The sequence below is a fragment of the Aythya ferina genome (genome assembly GCF_964211825.1).
Source record: "Aythya ferina genome assembly, chromosome: 1".
Lineage (NCBI taxonomy): Eukaryota > Metazoa > Chordata > Aves > Anseriformes > Anatidae > Aythya > Aythya ferina.
Genome location: NC_140296.1, coordinates 141647286 through 141673713, shown reverse-complemented (window position 1 = coordinate 141673713; position 26428 = coordinate 141647286). Strand labels below are relative to the sequence as shown.

General features: G+C 51.2%; 1 protein-coding gene and 2 long non-coding RNA genes across 3 annotated transcripts; 2 read left to right on the top strand and 1 right to left on the bottom strand.

The window, feature by feature from the left end:
- The first annotated feature begins 238 nt into the window (after positions 1–238).
- LOC311424401 lies at positions 239–12859 on the top strand. The gene is made up of 3 exons (XR_014686079.1): positions 239–466; positions 1405–5330; positions 10991–12859. It is a non-coding gene; the product is annotated as an uncharacterized lncRNA (long non-coding RNA).
- On the bottom strand, positions 6361–23541 carry ADA2 (adenosine deaminase 2). The gene is made up of 10 exons (XM_084499460.1): positions 23408–23541; positions 22352–22677; positions 19531–19756; positions 13308–13518; positions 11638–11765; positions 10465–10555; positions 10025–10133; positions 9093–9250; positions 8022–8224; positions 6361–7132 (listed from the first exon to the last, which is right to left on the bottom strand). The coding sequence occupies exons 2-10, from the start codon at positions 22662–22664 to the stop codon at positions 7024–7026; spliced, it is 1548 nt and encodes a 515-aa protein (XP_084355586.1). The 5' UTR covers positions 22665–22677; positions 23408–23541; the 3' UTR covers positions 6361–7023.
- On the top strand, positions 17037–23399 carry LOC311424394. The gene is made up of 3 exons (XR_014686077.1): positions 17037–19568; positions 20410–20487; positions 21613–23399. It is a non-coding gene; the product is annotated as an uncharacterized lncRNA (long non-coding RNA).
- Positions 23542–26428: the final 2887 nt, after the last annotated feature.

The window sequence follows — 26428 nt, the reverse complement described above, 5'->3', positions numbered from 1 at the left end:
TACGCATTTTTACAGCTGGTTACACCTCCTCAAGCGCCTTTCCCTTGACTGAATTACCTGAATTATTTCACAGCGTTTCCACAACCTGCCCAGCACCCCTACGCTTCCCTACAAGCGCTTGCAGCTCCTCCTCGCCCTGGCAAAGCTTTTGCCGGCCCTGGAGGCATGACGGAAAGCTCAGCGCTCGCAGCAGGCCCTGCAGCACGGGGTTAAAGCCGCTTGCTGAGCACAGCTCCGTGGGGACGCCCCCATCGCCCGCTGAGGCCGGCAGGGGTCCCCGCTGCTCCACGGGCCCGCGGCTGGCACAGGGCTCTCAGCACGGGGGGAGCAGGGGGCCTGCTGGAGGGAGGGCTTGTTCCGCCCTAAAGGGAAAAAAAAACGGGTTTGGGGAGGATAGCGGGGAACAGCAGTGAGCTTTTGGAGATCCGGTGTATGGGAGAGTTGGTTTCCCACACCCTGGCTGGGGGTGAGCTGCTGCCCCTGCTGCTGTTTGGTTTGCAGGCTCTCTTTTCTTCCTGTTAACCAGCAGAAAATGTTGCTGGGGCTGGGGTCAGCGGGGGGATTTGGCACCCACCCGGCCTCCGAGCTCCCCGCGTGGGGTGACTCGTGCGGCGGAGGCCAGGCGGGTGAGGAGGTGCCCCCAGAGAGCGCGTGTGTGCCCCAGCTCCCGGGGGGCTGGCAGAGATGCCGTATTTATTTTTGCAAGGAAGGCCGCCCAACAGGCCCAAGTGTTTATTTTTAAACCGCCGCGGAGGGAGTTTGCCAGCGGTCGGGCACAGGCTGAGCCTGGCACGCGTGGCAGGGGCTGAGGGCGGCCAAGCACCGCACCCCGCAGCGCCTGCATGGGCTGCCGAGCCCAGCACTGCCAGCACCAGCAGGCAGCCTTCCCCCTGCTCGTCCCCGTGCTGAACACCCAGCCATGTAATTTTCCTTCAAGAAAGGAAAATTTCATCGGCAACGCTACTAGGTTTTGCATGTTACATGTGGGCCTTTTGATTTCTTCTACGGGTGCATCTGGAAAGATCTGTGTCCCCTAACAGCCCCAGTGTCCCAGGGACTGGCTGTCTGCCCTTCTCACACCAGTCCACGGGGGACTTTCTTCTTCCTCTCACTACCCCGACCTCAGAGTTTCCCCCACCCCCTTTCAGAGCTGGCTTTAAAGACAAGCAAAACAGCCAGTTGCCCGCAGCCTTCTCCTGTGGGTTCCTGTGTAAACTTTGCAGCTCTGTTTTCCCTGGACTCTTAGCCCTGTCATCACCCCCCCTCTCCCACCCACCCCCTTCTTGACCTTCTAACATCCCCCTCGAAAGCAGCCCTACCTTCAGTCTCTTTTCTTACTGCAGAGGCTCTGGTGGCCTGAGCCAACCCTCCCCCCAGTTTATCTCTTTTCTTTCCCTGCTGCAGCCTGCTGCTGGAATGATGGACAACCTAAAGGTTGAGAAAATACAGTAAAATGCCTTTCTTATCCTGTAATGACCAAGGGGGAGGACACAGCCTGATAAAAATGACAAGCCAGAAGAATTGCGAGCCAGACCCTTCACCTGCCTCTTCCTCAGCAGACAGAAAATGCTTGATCCACTTGCCGTGATTGCAACTGCTGCAAGCCCGTAAAGAAAGGAATTAAGTACTTAGCCGATTAAAGCTACAAGTTTCTGGCCAAGGAAACGTCCTTCTGCTACCTGTGAGAAGACTAATTCAGAGACCTGCAGGAGAAGAACCTAAAGCAGGCTGAGCAGCAGGAGCTTCTCCAGCCTGGTGTTTTTTGGCCAGATAGAGGGCTTTGCACCTGGCCTCTGCCTGGTCCCACTACAGTGACGGAGGCTCACATGATGTATAGCCCCAGCGGCTCGCTTAGGTATACCTCTATTTTCAACCCACTATTTTACTTCTCTGTTTTTGTTGGCGTGATTTTTGACGGCAACCCCTAGTGCTGGATCAGCCGTTTCCTGCCAGCGAATGAGCAGGAGGTAAACATTTCATTTACTGGAGTGCCCCAAAGGTGGTCTGAGCTGCTGTGGAACAAAACAGCGACGGATTTGTGACAGGGTGTGCTGCTAACAAAGCTCCGTCCACCTCCCCTTTGCACAAATCAAACCTGAAGAGGCCACAGGGAGTGACTGATGGGGGAGGGAGCAGGCATAAGGCTTGGTATGTTCCTCTGACCACTTGAAGTAAGCAGTACGGGAAGTTATGGGGATTTTCTGCTCTCCTTCCTTGCTCCTGAGCCCAGATGGACACAGAAGGGGGGCTCTGTCTGACCCTTTAGCTCTTGCTCTGTTCAGTGCAGCCTCCCACCACCCTCTTCCCTCCTCCAGACCTGTTCATCCCAATGCCTCCCTCATCTCAGTGTTTATCAGGTTCTCTGGCTGGCCCTTTCTTCCCATGCCCACCACTAGGACTTGGGCAACAGAGCCCCAGGCTGTACTACGTAGTTAGCAGGCATTTGTCAGCTTTGAAAAGAGTGGGATGGTCGCACAGTATTTACTCTTCTCCTTGTTTTCATCTGTTAAAATCATGCTAACAGCAAGTAAAGTGACCTGCAGTAATTCCTTTTAGCTGCTCATGCTGTGGCTACCACAAATATGGTACAAAGCCATAACAGGAGGAGGTGGCACAGGCAGATCACATCCATCTGGTGATCTCTATGAAACTGTGGCCCAGAGCTGAGTGCAGCTACCTTGTGGAGTGGGGAAGGGTTTTTGGGAGGTCTGTGTCATGTCTCTGCCAGGTGGCTGAGGCTTAGCTCCACAGTGTGTTAGTCCTGTGGGTCAAATTGCCCTTTGCACCACGCCACAGGCTCCCTCGTAATCATACTGCACTGGGTGATGTGAAACATCCCCCCCTCCACTGCACATTCCAGAATAAAAACTTAATATGAAGTACTGGTATTCCCAGCACTTTTTGCCACAAGAAAAAAAAAAAAAAAAAAAGAGAGAGAGAGAATAATGGAACCCAATAATGGAAACAGGCTTAAAGATTAAAACAAATCCTATGTTCTGAAGGAAATGGGGAAGAGAACATTATATATGATGTATTTGCACAATAAATGTGATCAGGGAACTAAGGAACTGAAGTACTGAGAGTAAGGAAATGGACTGGCAGCAATTGTAAGCTTCCTTACAATGTTACTGCAAATTGTAAAAACTGAGTCTCAGCCAAGTCCCACAGCCAAGTTTGCCCTAAGCTTTGAGGTTATCTGAATGGATTCATCGTTCTTAACTGCAGCAGTCCAGCCTAAGTCCCTCCTTTTTTGCACACCTAGAGTTGAAGAGGTGAGGATGCAGTCTGGGTTTTGCTGTTATCACCTTCCTCTGAAATATGTCACAGCCCTAAGAAGAGTTGATCCCTAGCTGTAAAACAGGCCAGCCTTTCCTCTTGTCTGACTCTCTACGGCCCTAAAAGTGGTTACAGCTCATCTTCCAAAAGGACTCCAGGGAAGCCTCATGCCCTGTTCAAGCAGAGAAGTGAGGAAGGCTATACCAGTGGAGTCAGAGACCTTCATTCACTTTAGGTTCACATTTAAACATAATTGATCAGGATGGGAAAGTTTCTTCCATCTTGCTAACCCTCATACACCTTCAGCAGAATCGAGGTCACAAATCTGAGTGTAGGCCTGTAGGGTCAGGTTCCACCTTTCTAAGGGCTTCATCCAGAGGGACCTGGACAGGCTTGAGAGGTGTGCCTGTGTGAGCTTCATGAAGTTCAACCAGGCCAAGTGCAAGGTCCTGCATCCAGGGCAACTCCAAGCACAAGTACAGGCTGGGCAGAAAATGGACTGAGAGCATCCCTGAGTAGAAGGACCTGGGGGTTCTGGTGGATGAAAAGCTCACCATGAGCTATCAATGTAGCCTTGCAGCCCAGAAAGCCGACCGTACCCTGGGCGGCATCAAAGCAGCGAGGCCAGCAGGGCAGGGAGGGGATTCTGCCCCTCTGCTCTGCTCGGCCCCACATGGAGCCCTGCGTCCAGCCCTGGGGCCCCCAGCACCAGGACAGGGACCTGTGGGAGTGGGCCCAGAGGAGGCCACGAGGCTGATCAGAGGGCTGGAGCACCTCTCCTCTGGGGACAGGCTGAGGGAGCTGGGGGTGTTCAGCCTGGAGAAGGGAAGGCGCCGGGGAGACCTTACAGCGGCCTGCCGGTGCCTAAAGGGGCCTGCAGGAGAGCTGGGGAGGGACTCTTGGTCAGGGGGTGCAGTGACAGGACAGGGAGAGTGGCTTTAAACTAAAAGAGGGTAGAATTAGATTAGGTATAATGAAGACATGCTTCACTTGAGGGCGGTGAGGCACTGGCACAGGCTGCCCAGAGAAGCTGTGGATGCCCCATCCCTGGAGGTGCTCAAGGCCAGGTTGATGGGGCCTTGGCCAACCTGGTGGGAGGTGCCCCTGCCTATGACAAGGGGCTGGAACTAGATGATCCTTAATGGTCCCTTCCAACCCAAACCATTCTGTGACTCTTCTGCAGATCTCTTCAGACCTGTACAATCTGAAACCCCCAGTGACTTCTGTGCTGTAATCCCAAGCATCACCCACTGGTGGTTCCAGATTTTGGGCCATCTCACGTCACAGCTGCTGATGCCAAGTAGGCGAATGACCTAATGCACAACAGGCACTTTCTAGGAAATTAATACTGGTCTCAATAAGTGTTTGGCAAACAGAGGAGCGATCCTTGCTGCTAACACTTGCAGGTAATGAGGGAGAACTACAGGTAAACAATAGGCCACCGGTGCTTCAAGCCATCAAGAGACTGTATGCAGGATCAGCTGAAATGTCTCCGATGTAGAAGAAAAGGAAGAGGCACAGGTCAGCCTGTGCTAGGGAACTCAGCTCCTCCCACACCAACTCTCTAATGATTAGCTTCACCTTGGCAGCATAAAGGCTTGACTAAAGGAGAAGCAACACATGGCAAATACAAGATCTTCTTCCGATCACATACAGCACAGCTGAAATATTGGGAGGGGACACACTCAGAGGGACTTGCCTTTAGGTCACTGGTTAGCAGCCATCCATCCTACCTGTTTGCAGCAGCTTTCCTCAGCAGGATTACACATACAGCGTTTAGTCAGTCAATGGTTATTATGGGGCTGCAAGGAATGCCCACATCAGGGACTGAGCTCTGCGTACTTGAGGAGGAGGGAAGGTGAGGTGCTTTTACACCAGCTCCTCCTCCAGTATAAAGCTCATCCCACTACCAAATCTGCAAGGCCCACGGAAGGCTTGCCAGCAAAGAGCAGCTGCTGGCAGATCAGAGGAAGGTGTGGGTCGTGTGGGCAGGGAGCTGGAGTGAAGGCAGCTGTGGCTGGAAGGGGCAAGCAGAGCATGGCACCGAGTCCGAGGTGCATGGCTGCCTTCTCACTTCTGCTTCCTTTGTGTTGCTGGCTTCTGCAATCCATACACCTTCAATTTGCTGTGTCTTTTTGTTGCTTTTGCCTGGGATAACCAGACACAAGCTTACAGGCTGTGAAATGTGGGCAATTTAACATTGGGCACACAAGGGATGTGCAGGCTGTGCAGCTTGATCCACTTCTATCGTGTGTACATTTGTCTCCTGCCAAGGTGTTTTAACTGAGGTTGGTGGAAGTAAGCACTGTGACCAGGCAGCTTGGGAAAATTAGCAGGAAACATCAAGAGAGCCAATTTGCTTAAGGTGGTCAGATCAGGAAATGACAGCCCACATTAAGTTTTAGGCTCTGAGGAAGGAACATCTTTTGGCATGAACTTCTGCAAGTTCTCCCTTAGCAGATGCAAACCAGGGCAATTGCACTGAAGTCAGACAGATGCTGGTCAATCCTGGCTGTGTGCTTGAGCTATGTGTGCTGATGGATTTTGTTGAATTTATTTAGACCCTGATTAAGATTTATTTATTTATTTATTTATTTATAATCTCCCTGAAATTAGATTTTTTCTCTGATGTTTTTGAGCTTGTTAAGCAAGGGAATCTGCTTGTCTAGGCACTATTTATCATGCAGCTGCTGCAATACCTTTTTTGTGAAAGAACTAGTAACTACAAAGGTCTGAGTGGATATATTGGATATCCATAGTGTGAGAGTAGTTCTCCACCAAGGTGAGCATCTGTCTGATGTGCTGAATAAGGGCACGTTTGAGTGCTGATCTAGGCAAAAAAAGCTGGTAGTGGAAACCCCTAGAATCAAAAGGTGCTTCCTATAAACAGAGAGGCCTGTGTTAACACATCCCAGGGCAGGATGAGAGCTTAATTAAACTGGATCTGGGAAGCCAGGGAGTTTTTTTCTCAGCTGAAAAGTGTTTTAGTTTCCCTGTGACCAGAGGACAGGAAAGGATTCAGCACAAGGAAAGAAAAAAAAAAAAAAAAAAAAAGAAAGAAAGAAAGAAAAGAAACAACTGTCATAGAATAAGGCACCTCTTTTTGGCTTTGTGATCTCTGTGTGACCAAGCTTAGACAATCTGGGAACATTTGTACAGGTCCATCTGCCTGTTTCCAGCCGTAGTAGGTCCTGAAATAGCAGACATCAGACCTATGACTGGTTCTTCGACCCAGCAGTGCTATTTTGGCAGCAGGCCCAGGGTTAAACATAACAAGAGTCATTTTCAGTCCTTGCTCTCCTGAAGGTCAGTGGCCCAAATGGCTGGATGTTTGTCTTAGCTGTTTCCGGACAAGGTCTGCATTTTGTAATGATAAGGCGAAATTCAGAGATCCTCATGTTGGCAGTCTCCCACTAAGTCTAATTAGAAGGCATGTTTTTCCTGAGTAAGGATGTCAGGATTTGGTCATTGGCAATTTTTAATTGTTTTGACTATTTTGAGCAGTGTATTCTGCTGTTGTTGTTACAAAGGCTCTCTGCTTCATTTCACCTCCAGTCCCAGACTTTCACAGGGTAGTGCAGCTCATTCCTAGCTTTAAGCCTACCTTACCTGAGTCACCCATGGCCAGAAGAGACTTAGGGGTTTGTTCATCTGCTCAAGTCACATGGAAAAAGCAGGCTCCCTCTCAGCAATAAGCCCGGCTCACTCTGGCTTGCCAAATGCCTTCTGAGACGGGTCTCCTCCCTCCTAAAGCTCCCTCAAAAAGCTATCAGAGAGCTCAGCCACAAATTGGTCCCATTTTTTCTGCCAGACCTCTTTGGCCTTGGCTTTCTCATCCGGTAGCATGGCACTGTATCTGTGAGGAGGAGAAAAGCCTGTATCAGCCAGGAGATGAGGGGGCAGCTATTTCAAGATCAGTGACCACAAAGAAAAGGCAGGAAGCAGCAACAGATTAACTCTTTCAGGACATACCTAGGCTGCCCAGAGCAGCACCATAATACAAAGAGCCTTGAGCATCCCAAAGTACCAACAGCTACTGAGTCCTGCACCAGGAGAACAAACCAGCTCAGCCTCCTTAAGCTGGGGGCTCGCAGAGGAGCACCAAGTCCCTAGTATAGAAGTCTCTGCTATTGTTTGAGGCACCCCATGGACTTGGTCCAAATAGGTAAGAAGTAAGAGTTTTTGTTGTCTCCCTGGCCATGCAGGGATTTGGGATTGTCATGGGATTTAGCAGTCAGAACTCTAGGAATGTGGAGAGAAACCCTGGGCACCACAGCCAAATTATTTGGGGTCATTCATAGATGTCTGGGTAAACAGAAAAAGTGGTTAAAGGTACCTGAACTACGTGCTGGTAAATTGTTTTCCTGTGTTTCCCCAGTGGGCCATGGCAAACACCAGGAAATGTCAAATTTGGGCAGAAATAGGCAAAGGGTATGAGGACATAATACTTCTCCCCTGTGCAGAATCAGACACTGGAGGCAACTTTGCAAGGGATGAAAAAGGGGGAGAAAACTGAGACACCTGGTTAGAAAGAGGTGCTCAAGGGCATGGACACAAGAAGAATCTGGGGTCCCTGTGTCCTGCTCTTGGAGGAGACACACACAGAGGAGCCTTTGGGTAAACAGAAGCTCAGTTCATATGGTAGAGGAGACTCTGCCAAAACACAAATAAGGTGGATTTTCGGAGAGCAACCTCGTGTTCCCCTTAGCATTGCTATGGCTAGATGAGAGAGATGAGGGACTTACTTTATGGAGTTGAGTGCAAGTTGTTTTAAGGTCCTCAAGTCAGCATCCATCCCTCCGATGCCCATGAACACCTCGTAGAAGTCATAAGAGACACCCTTCGCCCCAAAGACAGAGGGATCATCGGGGCTGATCACAATGGGGTGCCCTTCAGCCATCAGGCTGGCTGCAGGGTGGCTCCTCAGGTCAGATACCAACAGCAGGACCTCGGTGGGGAACGGCAGGAGACAACATCATGTCAGGTTATTGCTGTAGCCACGTTTGCATTACAGCACCCATCACACCTTACGCCTGCTATAGCTGCCTGGGCCAGCAGGTAGTCGTTTATGGGGGGAAAGAGTCAGCAGAGGGCTGTTGGAAGCATATTAGGGCATAATGCCCTGAACTGCTGCAGGAGGAGCCTATTTTTCTCCCCTGACTATACAAGGAGATTGGTTTCTTAAATTAATCACCTAAATCAAGGCCAGTGGGGCATATAACATCTGCTTATCTATAATAATTTAACCGAGCATTTCAGTAGTGATCTCTTGCTTACATCTCTGCCCTGACACAGCTCAGGGTGCCTGGAGCTGGTATCAGGGTTTGCTCCCTCAAGGCCCACCCCAGTGCTTCTCTGCCCCACAGCATCCATCCTGCTGTGCCCAGGGGACAATGTGCACCACGCTAATGTGCACATTGAGTTCCTCCTGGCTATGAGTTCTACAAAACCAGAAGGACTCTCATGTGCTGTCCCAGCTTCCCAGCCTCCGGCCCTCCTGGTTTTAAAGTGTTTTCATTATGTCTCTTCAGGCACCTCCCTGGCTCTGGGCCTCATGTTCACTGGGGAGGACTGCCTTCCCAGGTTTCCCTGGATAAGGGAAATCATTTAAATGATTTTGAGCTAACTGGTGTTACAAGCCTTATACACGTGCAGCGTGCATCTACGTAGCAGACTGCAGCGTAATGTGGGGCAAGGGAAACTGAGCCAGCCTGGGTGCAACAAAACATCTGGCTGCCCCCCAGCTCCCTGCTGCTCCTCACTGCTAAGGCAGATCCCATTCCAACGTCCCAATCCCAACGCTTTTACCAACATACCTGGTTGGAGATGGGACAGACTTCTACAGGAATATCCCTCTTCAGAGACAAATTTTTGGCTATTGGGTGTTTAATGAGGGCAAGTCCATGGCCAATCCGACTGGTATTCAGCAGCAGAGCATCCAGCACATTTTTGTCTACAGAGGTGCCCTGCCAGTCTGAGCAAAGACAGACGAGAATCACTGCAGTGCTGTAGGGAAACACATCTTCTCAAACTGCTAAATGGTTTTGTTAATATGTGTCTCAGTTGCAAGGTGAGAGGATTGCTCGTGTTCTGAGTTCACTTTTTCAGTGAAATGGGAATCCAGATCTGCCCAGGACATTGCTCAGCATGGAGATAGCCACTCACTCACCTAGCTGTAGGTGTCTGCAGTGTTGCTCTTGCAGCTAAGATAACCTTGCTGGTCTCTGCTCACAGTCAAGGGAGAGGAGTAATAATTTCTGAGGAATGGCTTGTGCATTAGATGGAAGTGCAGCATACCTGAGAAGTGCCTGTTACTCAGCATGGCTATAAAGGGAGCCCAGGGTAACTAGTTCAGATTTAGACATTTTCTCCGTAGATGTCAAAATTTACAAAGCATAACGTGCTAGTCAGACATAACTGTCAGGCATAGTTAGGAAAAATCCCACCCGTATGGGCTGAACTATGTATTGGGACCCACAGCAGCAACAGCTCTTGTAGCATGGCTCCATATTACACATGGGGCAAAGATGCTGACCAACATGAACCCTACACTCGGGAGCAGAGAAGCAAGTAGGGGAGGTGCCATGCAGGAATGCTGCAGCAAGAAGATGATGCGGGGAGAAGCACAGGGAAAACAAACCATGCACCCCCATCGTCTTGATATGGCCAGGCTCGCTGCTTCTGTGCTCTGCAAGGGTTCACCTCCTACCTCTGTAAGCAATAACAGACCTTGAGTCCTCATGCTTACCAGTCTCTCCAGCATGGAAAAAGTATGGCAGGTTGAACCCCAGGGAAGACGGGATGGTCAGGGCATCCTTCAGCTCCCACAAAGAATGACCTTCATCCTCATTGCCAACCTGGGGAGGAGATAGAGTATTTTTTGAACATGCTCTGGAATATGGTGGGTCTTCATGTGAGAAATCACTACAGAGTGCCAACTGCATTGAAAGTACAAAGTTTTGGGTGTCGGATAAGGGGGTGATAATTTGAGGATGGGGTAGTGGGTTTTATTTTATTTTTGGCTAATTACTGCCAGCAAAATCCTTAGCTAGAGGATTTTTGATTTGTCCACACTGATCTCAGGACAGCAGCAGCAGATCTGTCTCTGCTGTAACACATGCCATATATACATGTAGTTATATTTCACCTCTAGGGGTTAACTCAAAGCCACGGAAGAAATCCAGTTACCAGGTCGAAGCCTGCCAGGGTGTCTGGGAAGCGGGCTCTGAGTGCCATGGCAGTGACGATGGCTTCTTTAATCTGGGAAACATTCAGCATCCTAAAGAGCAAGAGAGAGAAAGCAGTGCAGAGGCTCGCATCCCCAGGCCTGCCTTCTTTGGGTTTGTTTGAATTGCGAACAGGGGCCCTCAGGGGTATTTCCAAAATGCAAGTTGCTCCTGAATCTGACAGCCAGCTTCAGGTCTCCAGAGTAACGGCAGCTGAAAATTGATATTATGAAAGCAAACCCCTGAATGACCAGGAAATGCCTGGCTAGACAATTCAGTCACTCGAGGTGAGGTGTGCTTGTCTAAGACTCGCTGGCTTTCCCATACACCAAGCAGGGAATGCAACAGCGTGGAGAGAAAAAGTTTCAATATTTTTTTCCTCTCTACCATTATGCCGAGGGGTGGGACAGCCGCTGCATTTCAACAGTGTGTTAAATTTAGCTTTCCCCCAGCTCTGTTGGACTTGAACATCACAGTGCATTTTGCAGGCAGGCTCTGTCCATACCCAAGCCGGCCAGAGGCAAGCCAGCTCTGAACTGGAAACCACACCGTGCCGAGCCAGAGTGAGCAAGTCCTGCTGAGAGGTATGTTATATTTGCTCAGGATCACCTCACATGACTTTGTGGCATCTGGCTGACTTGGAGAGCAGCCTTGTGCCTGCCCGTGAGCAGCAGCACGAACATACCGTACAAAGGCTGCCGGGGGAACGGCGTTTGCAGGGCCCCCCGAGGATCTCTGCAGTGCTCGGTGCCCGTGCTCGGGCACTGCTGTCACTGCCTCGGCCCCCACCAGGAGGGTGAGCGTGTCCGGGCACAGGAGCTGGGGCAAGCAAATGCCTTCCCCTTGCTCGTCCCTGCACTCAGGGGCTCACCGTGGATGTTTGTCTCCTGGGCACACGCCATGAGCTGACCCCGGTCGTTTCACACGTACGCAGACGTATATAGATGATTTCTCACCCCCAGCCTTTACCACGTGCCGGGGAAATGCTTTAGGAGTCAAAACCCCAGGTGTGACAACATGCACAGGCATGGCTAAGCAATGGTAGCACTTCCAGCCCACCCCTCAGGAAACTCTGCTTCTCCTGGCACTGCCTGGACACCTTTCCCACCACCACACAGCCGTGCTCAGCCTCTACCTGTGCACCGTGAATATGATCTTTGCCCCGAGAAAGTCGGGGTGCTCCTCCACAAAGCGCCGGGTCACCTCCCGATATGTCGCCACTGACCAAGACTTATTGTGCCGAGTGCCATCCAGTTCGTACACCTGTAGGACAAAAAGCACGTGTCAAGCAGGAGTTTTGTTAGCAGGTGGGAGAAGGGAACTGAAGAAAAACCTCAGAGAAGCAGTGCTCTGCAGTCCTCGCAACGGGGCAGTAAAAAGCAGTTAAAACTGTTCAGGACGTGTTCTTCTTGAAGCATTTACTGGCTGGCGTGAAGCAAGGAGCAGTTTTCCTGCCTAGAAACACCGGAAGAAACAAGTTTCCCCATGCTCAGACACGGCAAGCAAGCGCCCTTGAGTACCCCAAGGAGACTGCAGCCTCTGCTCTGTGTCCATATCAGATGCTGCACGTTGCCCAGCCGCCTGGCTGCTCACACACGCTCCACACCATGCAGGAGGAGAAGAGCAGCCCCTGGCTGTGCGAGGGCTGAGCTTCAGCTCCAGGCCAGGGCTGTGCTGTGCGACCTTCTGTCGGTCACTTAGTCTTGCCACAGTTTCCCAGTTCTCTGGCTGAAAACTGGGGAAAATAATTTTTTATTTTTTTTTTTAAAGCTCTGTCTCATCAGCTTGCTTTGCGAGTTCCTCACTGGCAGGGCTACACGCAGAGTTTTGCCTGCAGGGTTCAGACCCTACATGCCCCAGCTGATACTAACCCACGTAGGCCCTGCCTGGATCCATCACGGAGGCTGAAATCACTCCATCCTCTCTCCCCTTATCCTTCTCTCCTTTCTTTCCCCTTTCACCCTCCCCCTGCACCCTTCAGCGGTCTCAGCCCACCTTCCTGCTGCCCCTGGGGTGCTGCTGCCTCGCACTGCCCCTGGCCAAGCCCCTGTGCCCCGTCACCTCCTGGTGTCCCCTTGCCAGCACCCGGGGCCACGGGGTGGCTGCAGATGATCACAGGGATGTTTCCACCCCTGCCGCTCGTGGGAACCTGGGGCTTTGCACAGCTGAACTTGCAAACACAGCTGGGGCCAGGGAGCTTTTCAGCAATGTTTGCTGTTTTGCGCTAAATCCCAGCTTTCGTTTACTTTGGTGACCGCTTCTGGCGGGCGTTGCTGCAAGGCAAGCTTTTGCAGCACTGGAGCTGTTGTCCCAGCCTTGCAGAGCCCCCGTGGCCACGCTCCCTGGCTTGGAGCAGTTAGTATAGCATCCTGGTCAGAGAAGTCACCCCGAAATAAGCTGTAGATTTAAAGCAATGCATCTGTTCCAGGATCAGCCTCTGCTCCAGCTGGAAGCTTGCTCCCGAGCAGGTACAGCACAACAGGTGGTTCTGGCGCAGGCGAGGCTGAGGTGCATCTTCCCAACCAGCAAGATTAGGCACGGCTCCCAGCCAGGTGGTCCAAGGCAGTTTGTACTGGTGCCACAGCCGGTATCTTCCCGAGCCGTTAAGAACAAAGTGTCTCTCGCTTTCAAGCCCTTGAGCATGCAAATCTCCAGCAGAGACCTTTGAATACGATCAAGCTTTTCCAGCGTCCTTACAAGGCAAGGTATGCAAACATCCAAAAACTGAAGTCAAGCTAGGGCTTGAGAAAAGTTTGGGAGAAATAAGGATTTAAAGGAATACTAGAGAAGCCAAAAAATACATACCGGAGGCAGGATAGCTCTTATCTCCGCATACTGTACGTTATCCTCATAGAGCTCCAGCAGCCCCTGGTAGAAGTAGGCCTTGAACACAGGTGCATAGCAGATAAGTCCAGAGGCGATGAGAAAGACTTCTTCGAACCTTTTCCAGATGAAAGTCTGGGAAGGGTAGGCCAGCTCAGGGGCATCCGTCACCAGAGTCAAGTTCCTCATCAGGCTGCAGAAAAGAGTAAAAGGAAGAGGAAGAATAAGGAGAGCAAAGTTAACTGGTTTTCAGCATGCAAAAAGGCACCAGCTGGCAGCGTGGTGTTTGGTACAGAAGGAAGCGGGATTCCTCGAGGTCGCTGTGAGTTTTGTTTTTGGAGGCCAAGCTTGGCAGATGTGACACTCTCCCATCTGCATGCTGTGGGGTGAGGTGGGGCAGCAGTGCCCAGCTGTGCTCAGGAGGGACGTGTTCTCAGGAAGCACTCAGGTCATTTTTTTTGCCACCTATATTTACTCCTCTGATGGCTGGCACAGATAATACCTCTATCTCTGACAGGTAAAAAGCCATAGACTACATGTCGAGCTACAAGGCAGGTTAGACTTGATGTTCAAAGTGCCCACCATTTTGAGGACAAAATCTTGAGAAGTAATGAGACTTAGAAAAGCAAGCATGGTGTTTTTATATCGTAAGAATTGCACTCTGCTACCCAGCAGTATTCTTAATCCACAAGCAGGCTAATACATTACTCCTGCAGACTATATATTCTCCCAAAAGTTTTAAATGCATGTAAGAGATTTTGACACCCGTCCCTCTGTTCACCACTAGACAGTCTCTGGGAGATGCTAGGGCCACCACCAATGTGATTACTAACCTGTAACTCTCCCTGGTATCTTCATCTTGTCAGAAAGTGTCATCTAACATGGACAGAGGGGAAATGACTGAGAATCAGAAGTATTTTCCCCCTCTCCAGTGAAACAAACCTGGCATCCTGCCTGCCTTGCTGGTAACTTCCTCAGGTTTGTCTGCTGGGAAACAGCAGGTAGGAATCGCGGGTCCTGGCTTTCCCTCACTGGGATGGAAATGTATGTGGGTCCTTCACCGTATCTGCTGATCTGTAAGCCTCTTTAAGAAACCCAGAGAGGCAACAGGTCATTTTATCAAGCCGAGTTTCAGGCAGGCAGCAACTGCAAGACCATATGGCTGCGGGTGCCGCTGTGGCGACAGCTTGTGTTCGGGACAGGGCAACCACACGGCTGTCTGCTGACCAGACATAGCTTTCGTCCCATGCAAAGCATTGCCTCTGGCAGCAGCTCTCCTACACTGGCCACCCAGAGAAGGGTTTGTAATAAGTTTCTCAGGCTGGGAGGCAACATCTGAATGGCAGAGCAGGGGGTGATGAAATTCATTCCTGGGTGGACAGCCTGAAGCCACTGCAGCGAGGTACAGAGCTGGGCGCTTGCAGGCGGGTGGGTTTGCCAGTCCAACCAGGCCTGATGTTTATCTAGGCTCGAAGGCTAAGCCTGTTCAGATAGAAATGCCTTTGGCCACACTTCATCTTTCGTCCAAGTCTGTTGTTTCCCTTGATAAAGCTACTGATCTTTAATAATGTTTGGTGTTTGAAGTCTTGCCCCCCATCCTAGTGCCGTGCTTCCTCCTGCTATACGGGAGATGTGGGTTTGATTTGAGCTCTTATTATCTTGTTCCAGGAGGCTTCTGTGGATGGGATTAAAAACCTCTCTCCCACAGATTCAAAATGTGACCTGGTCCAGACCCGTAAACTAAGATGTGCTGGGCAGGGGCATCCCTTTTGCGTCCCTCCATCCTGACCAGCTCCCCCAGCACCTGCCTGCGGGCTGCCGCTCCCCTCCCCACGGGTCCTCTTCCAGCAGCTGCAGTTTCATTTCTTCTTCACTCAGCTAATTTCTTTGCTGGGAACAATTTCAGAAACAGAACTGAACATAAGCAAAGATATTTGTTAAGGATGAGCTATTAAATGCTAGCCAGTGAGGAAATTCGGAGTTTGGGTTCCCACAGCACCTTCAGCTCTGCCCTTCTGTGCATTACAGAGGGGCTTCTCCTGCAGTATCACACGAGGCTGGGCACCCCCAGATACTGTCTGGCAAATGATGCAACCCAATGGAGAAGCTCAGCTGTGTCCAGGGAGGCACAGGGTCAATGCTCCATGCCGCTGTGGCATGTGGCATCTCATCTGCATCACCGCATGGGGAGGGACACTGGAGCATCACCCCAGAAACCAGGAATGCAAGAGCCAGGGGCACCTCTGAGGAGCTTATCTGCCAGTAGCTTCCAGCAAGAGGGTGTGCTGGAGGAGATCTGCCGTGGGAAGAGCCAGGCTCTGCGGCAAGCCCCTAGGAAAACAGATGCAGCAGTGCCACCTGAGCCAACCATCCCGCTCCGCTCGCCCCAGCCCTGGCCAAAGGGGAGCTCCCCGCCGCTGCTCGCCCCAGCCCGCAGCACCGCGGGAGGAACCTCCCTGCAGGTAGGATCAAAAGGCCACACAAGCCCATGCTCGCTGCCACACACAGCTTTGCCTCGGATAAGGAACGGCATCCAGCGGGGATCCCAGTGCTTTTCTCCCCGTATCCTCCAGCAAGGAGCACGCACGCTGCTCTGCGCCCTGTTTTAAACTCAAGCCGCATGAACACGAGGTTGTTTACCTTGCCCGTGCTCTTGGGCTAGATACAGCAATAAACCCCCGCACCACCCTGCTCCTAAAAGCACATAAATCAAACAACATTTTTTTATAATCCCCTTTCCTTTAAGACCGATTATTGATCCCTATAACTGTTGGAGATTTATTGTGTAGTGGTGATCCAGCCTTGATAACCTGATAATCTCCTAAGGGCTCAGGCTGGTAATTTCTTTGCCACGAGGAGGTCATGCAGATGAAGCAAAGCTTCATAAAGGCATTTCTGCTTATTTTCTGGAATGGGCCCTAGCCAGTGATCAGGTGCAGACTACAAATAGCCTTCCATGTCATGTCATATATGCAGTGAACAATGCTATTGCAATGCGTATGCCCAAAGGGGCACAACGAAAACGACCAGCTAAGGATTATTTATTTTCAACCATGCTTTTGCTTTTCTCTTTTCCTGCTTTCTTTTCTCTTTTGCTTTCGTGCACAATATAATGAATGCAAAAGTGAACGGTTTCTTGTCTTGTTTTTACGGAGTATCTTTTTCCTGCTTCTTTTCCTATCCTCTATGGGTAATTATACCCCGCTCCTCGCCATAGTATCTGAATGTCTTCCAGTGGTGCATTAAATAGTGTGACTAACATCTGTCACATGTGGTTCATTCGCTTCCTCTCTCTCTCTCTTCCCCTATTCTTCTCCCCAAGGGGAGACTTGTAGAGGGAGCAGAGTGCTTTGTCTCTGTGATGGGGTTTTTAATATATTTTGCGCACTGTGCCTACTGCCCTATTTTCCCGTTAGATAAGGCAGTCGGAGGACACGGAGGGGAAGGTGGTGGAGGTCCACTGGTGCCTGGGGACTCGGCCAGCCGCAGTGTCAGCTCGCTCGCAGATGACTTCATCCTTGCGACAGGGAGCGCTGCCACCGCGGGAGCTGCGCTGCGGGGCACGGCCTCCATCCCCGGGTGATCAGGGCAGGGGTGGTTTTACAAATATCTGGAGTGTCAGCGCTGCTTCCCTTGAATATCGGGGGTCACGCTTATTGGGAGCCCTCGCTTTAGAGGCTGTGGCAATTATGTTGCTTCTTGAGGGAAAAAAACGGCATTCTCATGGATCATAATTGGTGGCCAAGTAAATAAGTGAGGATTTATTATTTTTTTTAACTCTCAGAGCAAAGTTTCCTGCCTTTCTCTGTCTCCTAACCCGTAGTCTCTTGACTCTTTTAATAGCATCCTTTTGGAAGCTTACCAGTAAGAGGATACTCCAGGGCCTTGGCCCATAGGATTTGTGTTTTGGATATGAATGATAAAACCTTCTTTTGAGGCAAACGAACACAAAGACTTACTTCCAACACACGCACTCACATATACATATAAATGTGTGTGTTTATGTGTGTATATATATATAAATATACAAACAGCAAAAACATGATGTGGTTATCTCCTTCCCTCTTGCCTTCCCAGTCAGGAACATGGTACGGTAAGAGAGGTGCAGCCCCTGGGAAACATTTTCATTGTTCTCTTCGTGTTTGCTGATCCACGCCATCCTGTTTGAGAACCCTTCCCTGCTGCCATACTCCCTCGATACTTCCTTGAAACCACCCAACTATCCATCCGTTCCTCCCTCTGACATCTGCTTTCTCTCAGCTTGTCAGTGCTCAAGGGCAAAGAGGAGTGCAGGAAAAGAGGTAGCCTGGGATGCACATGTTCAAGAGACTGGGAGAGTTTCCAGAAACTGAGAAGCAGAACAGATTGGGGCCGATTCCTGGCTAGAGACCTATTTCCAGGCAGCCAAAAAACATTCCTAACCCTTAGACTAGTACCCAGGGATTAGATGAAAATAGGAGGGGAAGAGCCTCAACGTGGCTGGTGTTCCTGTGTTTGCACATTATGTGCAATGACTCCTTTGCGATTCTGTGGTGAGCACAAAAGGGCAAGAAATGAAGGACAACATAAGTAGGTAAGTCTGAGAGCCCAGGATGTAAGAGATCTAGGTTTGTACTTTGCTCTGGAATTCATTTGCTGAGGAAAATCCATTCATTGTCCTTTGCCTCAGTTTCCCCTCCAACCCTTTGTAAGATCTTTGAAGCTGTGTCTGTGTTGTGTCTCAGAAGTCCTGCTCTGACCTGCGGCATCATCAGATAAATAGTACAAAAGAAGAGGAATGGGATAACACTGCTTCTGTGAAGAAGTCACGTTCCCAAATAGGACTATTGGGAACAAAGCCATGCACAGCCCCACCCTCACAGGAGTACAGGTTGCCATGGCCTCTAGCCTCAGCCAGGAGGGGACGTCACACTACATAAATACAACCAAAACCAAACACAGCCATGGCTTGCTCCTGACAAGGGCCTCAAATGCCCAGTGCAATTGCTTGTGTTTTAAGAAAGCGAAGCTGTTTCAACATCTAATCTCTTGCACATTATTTATGGGTCTCTTGGTGGGGCTGAAGAGTGCTGGTGCCATGGTCTTTCCTCATCGCTCCCAGTAGAAATGGAAGGCAGATAATGGGCAACCGGTTTTCTCTTTGAAAGAAGTGACTTCTCGCTGGATCTTATTTCTTCCATCCCATGTCACAGCAGTAGTCCTCAGCTTCCCAGCCCGACCTCCTTCCTAGACCTGCAGGGCACGGAGCCCAGACCGCTTCCACGTGCAGGCGGTACCAGAGATAAGAGGTCTCTATTTAGAAGCACACATGCACATGCTCTCACTGCAGAGCACCACAGCCCAAACCATGAAGTTTCTCTTAGCAAATGCCACAATTAGGGTCACCCTCATCACCTTCATCCCGCCTTCTCCGTGTGTGTCAGCATCACAACACTGATTTAACTACATTACACCGCACGCTATTTTTTTTTTTTTCCACAGGACCCCAGCCCCCCGGAGCTCGGCAGACAGCGGTGCTCTCTGAACAGATCACAACTCAATATTTTTCTTTGTCCTCATCACTCAGTGTCTGACTTCATGCATTATTTAGTGCATGCTATCAAGCCCCCGAACACAGCGCAGAACCACACGCTTCCCCCTGGCCTTTCAGCAGGGCTTTGTCACGGGATGAATGGCCCCTGGACGGGGAGATAGGGCTTGGTCTTCCTGTCACCACCGTCTGGAGGGGGAGCCAGGCTTTTCCCACCCACCTGCAAGTAATTAAATGCTGGGTGGCTGCTGGGCAGCCAGCTAACACCTGGTCCTGATAAAAGGCTGCCAGCAGTTGGGGTAGGAGCTGCCTGCAGGGAGGGAGCTCCTGTGAGATGGAGGGTGGTGCCTTGGGGGAGCAGTCTGGGGTGTGAGCTCCTAGGTGGCTCTGGGAGGTCTGCTCCAGCTTAAACCACTGTCTTCAACATGTCTGTGCGATGGGCCACAGCGAGGGTGCACAGAAAACCTAAATGCTGGCAGCCTCGAATTCTGGTGTCCTTAATGCTCCAGCCTTCAAGTTCTTATGCTGTTATTTGCTTGCTCTGTGTGCACAACTTTAATGGGGCTCCCTGCTTCCAGAGCAGCAAGCAAACGGGGGAGTTGGACCAGAACAACCCTGCTGGCCTGGCAGTGTTACCACAGAGCGCTGCCAGGCTCGCACCTCGTGCTCGCTCACCTGTTATCAAACTCAGTCACGTTGTGCAGCTGTTTTCGGTAGGTCTCCAGCAAAACCCACTCGGAGCACTGGGCTGGCACTGGGTGAGGAGGGTGAGGCCTGGAAAACCGAAAGCGAACGGTGCCCGTGCGGGTGAAACACACGTAGCAGTCCGGGAGGTAGGTGGCATTGTACACCAGCCAGTCCACGCTCAGCATGGCATAGTCGTGCAGGTGTAAGACGGCACCTGGAGAGAGGAGAAGCGATCCTATTGAGACAAGGCAGTTGGATTAGAAGAAAGGAGGCGTAATGTGATGAGAGCTTGAGTTTGCCCAGCCAGGGGCATCTGGAGATGCTTCCAGATGGCTGTGACTGACCTTTCCCAGCAGAGATTGCCAGGGCAGCCAGAGCATTATGGCTCCCTGGGAGCAAAAGGAGGATCAACAGGGAGCTCTGCTTCCTGCTGGGATGGAAAATGCTCGTTCAGACTGGTGTTGCTGAGAGCTGGCCCCTCTGTTTTGAAGAGGTGCTCTCACAGTGAGCACCAGCCTACAAGGGGGGCCTGGGGCAAGCCTCTGCATCTTATCTGGCTTGCTCCCAGCCTCAACTCTTGCATCTGGTCTGTGTCTTCCTTCCTCTCTGAAACTGTGGCATGCACCAAAATCACAGACCATGCCACAGTGGGGAACTGCAGTCAGATAGAGAAGTAGCACCCATCTCTCTCTCTTACCAAATGCATATTTACTTAAATTTTGCAACTGTTGATGGCCAGCACTGTGGGCTTTTGGGATGCTCTGATACTGTGTGGTGTGTTGGCCAGTCTTCCTGGCATAGGAAGCTTCTGCATGGTCACCTTCCCCAGCCCATCCTTTCATTTTGGTGATTTTTTTTTTTTGGCAGAGATTTTTTTATGCTATTGGTGCTTGAACTAAATTTCTCCTTTGTAAAGGAAAGAAGTTGAGAACTCAAGCCTCACAGGTATGTGCTTTATTAGTCTAAGGGACATGTCATAATCTAAATAATTTTAATGCCCTTAGGAGTAAAGGGAGAATATGACTTAACAGGAACACTAAGTGCTGATTTGCATATGACAAGACTCTAATCTACAGGAGACTAGTATATATTATAGCCTCTATAATCTCTCACTATAGAGGGTCTGACAGCTAAGATGCTGAGCAACTGTAAATGCTGCTCTGACCAGAGCAGGAGGGACAGGACGGGCATGCCACTGTTGTCTGGATCCTCCTGCCACTTGCAATACGGCCCTTTTCCCTTTGTGAGGAGCAATAGAAATGGCAACAGTGCTTGAAACCAACAGTAATCCCTAGGAGCTGTGATCAAGACTGAGGTCCTTCTCAAGTAATTATAAGGATGTGATCTTGGCCCTAGAAGCCTACAGTGCTTGCAAAGATTCTGAGAACTATTTTACTGCATTCTGGGTTGAAAGGTGTTAAGTTTTTGCTTTGATTCCTCCTTAGTATCAAAGATATCCCCTTTGAGGCAAAGAGGGGACTACTTTTCAATTCCTTACTCAGCAACAAAGGGATTTGGACAACTCTGATATCCTAATCACGTATGGTAACTGCTCAGGATGCTGCAGGTCAGGGAGCCTCATCCCACACTGGAAACTGGGAGGGAAAAGCGGGGTGGTAAGCAAGACAGCTCTTATGTGCTGGTGTCACAGGCTGGCAAATGAAAAGATCTGGCAGTCAGCTTCACCATGCAAGGGTTTTTCAAGTGAGTCACCAACCTGTTCCCAGGCAGCCATGTGGGCAAGGTTGTGGGACTTGGCATCTAGAAAGGGACCAACTGGAAAGGTGCATATATTGTTCAGCCTTATGGAGGTACGGACAGCTTTCACTGCAATTGTCTCTTACGTTCAGTTAAAGAAGGCACCTTGTTCAGTGCTTCTGTCTGAACCAGAGGTGCGGAGGGAGAAAGCAGCCAGCCAGGAGTCAATGACTTTCTCCAGCAATCACCTCAGCCTCTCCACTGAACTGCTAGCAGCTCAGACATGGAGACATTGGGCTTGCTGCTGCAACCCAGTTTAGGTGGTTTGGATTTGCACTTGCCTAAAACATCCTCTCCTCTCCCCCTTTCCAGTGCAACCCAGAGAAGTGAGCCTTTGAATGCTGCTGTGTCCCAGGCTGCTTGTCAGAGGATGCACAGTACAGCGTGTTGAAGGCACTGGACAATCTCATGCTGTTATTGAAGGTAAATGGTTCCAAAATGTGTTTAAAACTAGTGTGTGCTGCAGAGTACAAAGAGACTCTTCTGGTATAAGGCACGGCAGCCCATCATCGCAGGGCATGCTGAGCAACGAGGGAGAGGCAAGGTCTCAAAACTAAAGACAGAAGGACTAATATCTGCTTTTATAAGCAGAAGTCTCCTGCAAGTGCACAGAGCAGAGCCTGGTTAAGAAAGCTATTGGATTCCCATAGTCTTTTGTGTTGTATTCTGTGGGTCACATCACACAGGCTCTGACTTGCATTCAACAAGGAAAAATCATGCATTACTAGAGGCAGCACCTTCCTCCTCTAGTGCCTGCAGTCTTTTGGGTGTGCACAGAACCACCTTGCCTCACTTTTCAAAGGCTGAAAGATGCACTTTGCAAGTCACACTAAATGTACAATTGCTGGAAACGTGTATTCATCCAGCCCACAGCCCTCTTCCTCTCTCCCCCTGCCCCCAGCTGAGAGGCAGGGCTCTTCCTGCGACCCAGCCGGCACTACTCCCAGTCCGTGGGCTTGCCTGCAGAGGTCTGCTGCATCTTGCTCTAGTGTAGGAAGCAAAAGGCAAGAGGAGGGTGAGTAAGACGAGCAACTGTTAAGGCAACGCCTACCTTTTGGCATGTGCTTCAAGATGCTGAACACCGCACTCTGGTCAATGAGGCTCTTTGCCCGAAAGAAGTGCATGCTCGGTGGGAACTGCCCCGTGTTCATGGCTGCTGCAACCTCCTTCTTCTTGAGGCTGACGAGCTTTGTGCTGAGCTGCTGCTCCTCTTTGCTCAGCACCAAATTGCCGCCTGTCTGGTGGGCTTTCTCCTCCTCCAGCAGAGAGTCTCGGTTCTCCCAGAGCAGGGTTGGAAGGCAGAGGGAAGCCAAATTCAGGAGAAGGCATGCCAGCCTTATGCTCTGCCCAGATGGAGGCTTCATCTTGGAGCTGCACCTGGTGCGTGTGGGGAGGGAAATCAGTGTGTTAGCATAAGCCAGGAGGTGACATCTTCCCAGTGACCCGCTGGCACACAAAACTGCTGGCCCAGCCTGCAGAAGTGGGTTAGCTGGGTGCTCAGTGGGGGGAGCATCTGGTGGTGATGTCCCCAGCACACAGGGTCTGCGTTCACACCCCAGTGATGCTGTCTGCGTGGAGCAAGGCTGTGGGCAGGGTGAGAAGATACAGCACGTCACACAGAGCTGCGGGGTGGGGAAGGTCCAGCCCTGGGAGCATCTACCCAGCTATCAGAGGGGTCAATCTGCAGGCAGAAAGCCCCAGTGCAGCCACAGAGGCATGTCCCTTCCTTGCTGTCCCAGAAGAAAGGGAGAATATGGGAGCAGTAAGGGATCACAGGAGGCAGGCACATGTGAACTTGGAGAGCTCTGCGCGTCCCAAAAAAGCACAGCTGCAACATAATCCTTCAATGCCAGGCTTCAGTGACCCTACACGCCCATCCCTCCAGACCAAAGCGGGCTGGAAAAAGACTGACTGTTTTGGAGCTTTTCTGCATGTATCCCACATCATCTCCCCGCTTGCACGCATGCCCCCAGCTCCCAGCCTCTCCCGTTGGGATGCCTCTGTCCCGTGGTGCCAAGGGAGAAATCTGCCGGGCCTGGCTCTGAACCCAGAGCAACAGCCACCCCGAAAGGCGTTATCTTGTCCCTTGGCAGGCTGAGTCACTCACAGACAGCTCTCCTGCTCCTCGCATCCAGCGTGCAGGCAGCAGGGCAGGGTTATCGTCTCTCCGGCCAGCCGGCGCGGCCGCGATAAGCAGCAGGCTGCGTCCCGGCGAGGCAGCGCGCGGAAAGTTCCTCTTCCTGTGCTGCAGTTTCAGCTTGCTCAGCTTTTATTTACCCGCGCCCCACCCGCCGTCTCCCTGCTGCTTCATGAATATATAAAGAGGGGGGAGGCCGCGGGGAGGCCAGCAGAAAGCGGGGCGCAGGCGTGCGGCAGGCCAAGGCAGCGGGGTTGCCCACCAAGCTGCTGCAGCAGTGGGCTCATTAACCCCTCCCTGCCAAGAAAGCGGGGCTGGCCTGGGCAGACCCTCTGCATGCTATGAAATGCCTCCATGGCTTTTAAATACCCTCCTAGAAACTCTTGGACACCCGTTCCCAACACAGGGATATCCACCACGCTGCCCCAGCTTGGCTCCTCTGCCCTAATGCAGAGCGCCACGCGTGTAATGCCAACAGCACTGCAAGCTGTGCTCAATGCTTTTTTTTTTTTACCTGAAAAAATATATATATAATTATCTGCAAAGGTAGTTGTAAGTGATTTTGCCTGCTCCCTGCCAGCTGTGCAAAGCAGGCTGGCCTCAGCCCAACCAGACTCACCAGGGCTGCATTTGTCATGCAGGCTGGGGGGTGACATCAGGTGTGGGGGAGTGTATGCACTGATTTTGCTGAAAAATCCCAACAAATATTGTGATTTCACCATTTTATTTTGCGCAGTTGAATGGACTGAGCTTTAAAGTTATTTGAAACAGATGTTACATAAACAGCTTCCAGTGGAGAACAAAGTCCAGTTGGTTTAATTTAATCCAAATTCTACCTATTTTAATTTTTTAATAATAAGAAAGATCTTGTAAGTCAAGAGCTATTGAAAGCAACCTGCAGCAATCAGAGACACTGGTTCCAAGGCACAGAAAGCCGAATCTGGTCAGTAACACGTGCTGTTCCATTAGCTGGCACCTCTGCAACAGATCCAGTCACAGGGTGCACAGGTCCCCCAGCACCCCAGTGGGATGCCCACGCTCTCTTCCTGCGTCTTCCGATCTGCTCACCCTTTGCTGTCATCAACATCATCCCTGATGGTAAATAAAATAATAAAAATAAATAAATAAAAAATGATTGTTTCCATCCATGCAGTCAGAGTTTCATCATGTCCAGAGGGTGGCTGTGGGGTGCCCCCTCCAGCAGGACAAGGTTTTTCTGGAGCCCGGAGGTGCTGCTGCTCTCCACGGGAGATGAGAGGAGCAGCAGGACAGCCCAGCCACGCGATGCTGTGCAGCCACCACCAGCTGATTTAAACAACCCAAGGGTGAGAGGTTTGGGGCAAAGGACGGGGAGTGGGAAGGGATGGTTTGGCAGAGACAAGTGTTCTGCCTGTAAATGCCTTAGAGGAACAATATAAAGGAAGGAAGGGAATTGCTCGAATTATCTCAGAGCAGTAAAGCCTGGAGCTGGGGCCATAAAACTAAATTCAGGCGAGGCAGTTGGAAAGCTGTCTGTGGTGAGAAAGCGGGCACTGGAGACAGGTTGCAGGGGAAGAGCATGGAGAAGGGTTAAAATGCCGTGCGAAGGGCCGTAAGCAGCAGTTGATAGCTGGGCGGCAGTCTTAGAAAGGCCTGCCAGGGCCTCAGACATTTGCCTGTTTTGCAGCAGAGGCTCATCCTGTCAAAGCGAGTTGGAGAAACAAAGCTGAGGTCCGGTGCTAGAACACTTCTTTAATGGGGCTTAGCCACGTAAGCAGCTGCAGCCACTGCCAGGAGCGTGCTGCACAGATGTTGGAGCACTGCGCTGAGGAACAAGAAGGTGCTCAGGATGCTTTGCTCAGCCTCCCCAGGGACCGAGGTGTGGTGGGGGAGGGCTTGTCCCGTGTGAAGGTGGGTTCAAAAGCCCCTCTCAAAGCTTCTGTGGGTATGGCAGTGTGAGATGCAGGCACGCTGTTCCTCAATGCCCAGCTGCACATCAGGTGCATGCTGGGCTTTAAATAGCCAGGGGCCACCGCGCAGCGCTCACATTGAGTTCTCCCTGCTGCAGTTTCAGTTCTGTACGCCTACCAGTTTCTTTTAAACCTTCCGAGTGTCTTTGACGCTCTCCTCTCCCGTGTCTCCCCACGCTCCCTCCTGCACCCTCCCAGCCATTTGCACATCTGGCTGCTTGCTCCCACCCTTCAGACCCTGAGGTGCAGGCAGAGGGGAAGGACCACAGGCAGCAGCAGAGCTGAGCTTGTGGACTTGTGCTTCTTCAGCTCAGCACATCACACAGTGCTTTGCAGCATCCTACGAAGTCCAACCTTCTGCCACTGCAGTTACCTTCCCCAGATTAAGGTCCTACAGCACATTTAGGTGATTGCAAAAGCTACAGTATGACAAATCCAGCCAAGGAGTGGACCAGGGGCAGCCCAGACACAGCTGTTTCCTGTGTGGGCAATGTGTTTTGTGCAAGCCAGATCCAAACCAGGGAGTATGTCTGATAGCCCGGAGGGTCAGGGTACCTCACAGCTCCTTAGCCTTCCTGCATGTGCTGACATCAAAGATGTGTGATGGAAATATCACAGTAAGGTCAGGGAGAGGAGGTCGGCGCTGGGAGATGTGCTCCCAGCTCTCCGGTTAGATATCCTTTCTCTGCCAGCTGCCTCGTTTGTAAAACGGGAGCAGTCACCTCCCTAGCTAACCTGCCTGATCACAGCACTGATTACTTACCCTATCTGCTGGTGAAACCGCTGCACTCCTGCAGCCCGTGGCCAGATGACCGCAGTTTTAAAGCCAGTAGGCGCGATGGTCTGCCTGAAATTCTGAATGAAAACTGTGCAGTGGGACGAGGAGGTGGAAGATGGCTGTGTGCGAGCAGACAGTGCTGAACGGGGGCAGCCTGGGGAGAGCCTGCTGCTGGCACCCCATCCTCCCTGCTAGAGCTGGGAGAGCCTCCGGGACAGTCCCTGCTCCCAGCACACGGTCTCCAGCCCCCAGCTGATGCCTGTG